This window comes from Melitaea cinxia, chromosome 27 (genome assembly GCF_905220565.1).
Source record: "Melitaea cinxia chromosome 27, ilMelCinx1.1, whole genome shotgun sequence".
In the NCBI taxonomy this organism is placed as follows: Eukaryota; Metazoa; Arthropoda; class Insecta; order Lepidoptera; family Nymphalidae; genus Melitaea; species Melitaea cinxia.
The window spans coordinates 5,813,896-5,816,926 of NC_059420.1; the positions used below are offsets into that span (position 1 = coordinate 5,813,896).

The window sequence follows — 3,031 nt, forward strand, 5'->3', positions numbered from 1 at the left end:
AGCTTTTCGTTGCGGTTTCGCCCGCGTGGATAACATGATTTTGTAATCGAATTTCTCTCGTTAAAATATAGCCTATGTCACTCTACTAATACTAGTAACACTGAGTAATAATGACTGAGGTAGGGCACAACAGGAATTTCCTGCTCAAAATATGGAGCAGCCCGACTGGGGTAGTACCTCGACCTTACAGAAGATCACAGCTAAATTATACTGTTTTCAAGCAGTATTGTGTTCCTGTTGGTGAGTAAGGTGACCAGAGCTCCTGGGGGGGATTGGGGATTGGGGATTGGGTCGGCAACGCGCTTGCGATGCTTCTGGTGTTGCAGGCGTCTATAAGCTACGGTAATCGCTTACCATCAGGTGAGGCGTACGCTTGTTTGCCGACCTAGTGGTAAAAAAAGGGCTATGTCGGTTACTTTCGTTCTCTCGCGCATAGTCTCATTTCTGATTCTATCTTTGAAAGATGCCCAAAGCATAGCCCGTTCTATTGCACGTTGAGCGACTATAAGCTTGTGGACCAGTCCCTTCGTCAGTGTCCACGTCTCGGCACCGTCTTACCTTGCGACGAAGGAAAATGGCTCTCATGGTGAGCAATATTTTTTTTTAATAACTGCGGAGTTTCTTCCCGATTCTTCTCCCTCTCTGATGTACCTCTGGTGTTGGAGGATATATTCCCTACTATGAGTAACGATCGCTGTCACATATTTATGATAACAACCGGCACCGACGGCTTTAGCGTGCTCTCCGAGGCACGGTGGGGAGACCCACAAGGACAGACATCCATACCTTGATTGACCGGTAAACCGTCGGCGTTTTAGGCGACTTCTCGCGCCACTACACCAGAGCGATTATTTTTTAGTTTGTTCGTTACAGATATATATGTTACCGGCCAAACCCGATTTCAGGACAAACTAGTTTTGCCTAGGCTAAACTAGTTCTTCCTATACGTGTTGGGATTAACTAGTATAACCTAGGCAAAACCAGTTTGTCCTTTACCCGATAGGATAAACCAGTTTAGGCTAGTCCAAACTAATTTGTCCTAAGCCCGATAGGATAGACTAGTTTAGGCCAGGCCAAACTAGTTGATCCTGATATAAATACGCACACTTTAGGATAAACTGGTATGGCCTAGTCTAAACATTATAGTATATCAAGAAAGTCAAAAAAAAAGGATAAAGTGAATAAAATACTATGTAATTGAAAAAATAATCATTTTTATTAAAACCATAATGAGTCGTCGTTAAAAATTATGGATAATTGGTAATACAAACAATCATACTATAACAAATAATAAGTGTTTTTTAAATAGAAGCAATAATCATATCTCAATTATTAAAATTGTAATTTATTTTTACATGGTTTACTTTGGTGGCACTTAGAATTGCAGAGTATGAGTGCCTTCTTGCACTGGCATCTGTATGTGGAACAGTTTTTGTAGCAGCTGCATCTCACAAAACCTTGGCTTGATCCAACTGAATGTTTCGTAGCTGCAGTCCTTAACGATATTTCAGAGCCTTGGTTTACATCTGCTACCTCTAAAAAAGTTTGATTGCAAATGCCGAATTCAGATCTAAAAAAATAAAGTAAATACATATTAGGTACTTTAAAATATCATTAATGCTTCAGAAAGATAGATAAGTAATTAAGTAACAAAAAAAAAAACCTGCAATATAGATTCGTCATTTTTCTGAAGAATAACTCCAATAATGTTTCTGAGATCACCTTTGCCTTTGTCAACATCTGGAATCGGTATAGTCACATTATCTCCAATGTTAGCAGGTGGATGAGACTTGTCAGAAGTAGCTTTCATTTTCTTAGCGTGTTTCACAAGATTTTTTGCTGCAGTTGTTCTAGCTTTATGAATGTCATTTTCAGATGAAGAAACTTTTTCTCGATTACTAACTTCGACAACGTTATCATTTCTATCTTCTGTTAGGTTAACATTACGATCATCTTTTCTTACCTTCCTTAAATCATCTTCATCTTGAATATCATTTATGATTTCTTGCAGCAAAGAGGAAGTCGAAAGTCCTACTCTGGGTTCTATTCCAAATAATGCCTTGTATGGTGATTATTTTATCCCTGAATGGTAGGCGCGGTTTTTCATGAATTGAACGTATCTCAAACCTTCTGACCATTTCGTTGAAACGTTGTCATTCATCCAAGACATATCATATATTATCATATTCTCAATATCTTGATTGGCACGTTCAACTGAGCCCTGGCTTTGACTGTGTCTGGCAAGCTCACTTATAACATTATTTACAAATTCCCTACCGTTATCAGATTGAAGAATGCACGGCGCTCCTATAGTTAAAAATATATCATTCAAATGGTAAGCCACCTCTGCCGCCCTCTTACATTGTAGAGCGCGAAGCAGAACAAATTTTGTTAGATGGTCTTGGTAAACCATAATAAATTTAAAATTTCCATCTGGTTGTGTCTGAAAATCGATCATATATACCTGGCACCTACTATTCATTTCCGAATGAAGAATGGGCTTAGAGACTAATCCTCTTTTCTTCTTTGTTTTATTTTGATGACAGACACTACACATAGATAAATACAAGCTTATCATTTCTTTTATGATATTGGCATATTTTTTTGATGTTTCGGCTAACATCCTGTCCCGAAATTTTTTTTAGACTGTTTAGACTAGGCCATACCAGTTTATCCTAAAGTGTGCGTATTTATATCAGGATCAACTAGTTTGGCCTGGCCTAAACTAGTCTATCCTATCGGGCTTAGGACAAATTAGTTTGGACTAGCCTAAACTGGTTTATCCTATCGGGTAAAGGACAAACTAGTTTAGCCTAGGCAAAACTAGTTTGTCCTGAAATCGGGTTTGGCCGGTAACATATATATATAGCTGACCTCGCAAACGTTGTTTAGCCATATATGTTATTAACCCCCTTATCCCCTCCCCCCTTATAACTTAGAGGTATGAAAAATAGATGTTGTTCGATTCTCATACCTACCCAATATGCACACAAAATCTCATGAGAATCGGTCAAGCCGTTTCGGAGGAGTT

The 3,031-nt window shown here is 38.7% G+C and overlaps 1 protein-coding gene across 1 annotated transcript; it reads right to left on the minus strand.

Moving 5' to 3' along the window:
- Positions 1-1,029: 1,029 nt before the first annotated feature.
- Positions 1,030-2,482, minus strand: LOC123666917. Its single transcript, XM_045600935.1, has 4 exons — positions 2,128-2,482; positions 1,664-2,073; positions 1,365-1,533; positions 1,030-1,088 (listed from the first exon to the last, which is right to left on the minus strand). Exons 1-4 carry the CDS (start codon positions 2,480-2,482, stop codon positions 1,030-1,032), a joined length of 993 nt encoding a protein of 330 aa, XP_045456891.1.
- Positions 2,483-3,031: the final 549 nt, after the last annotated feature.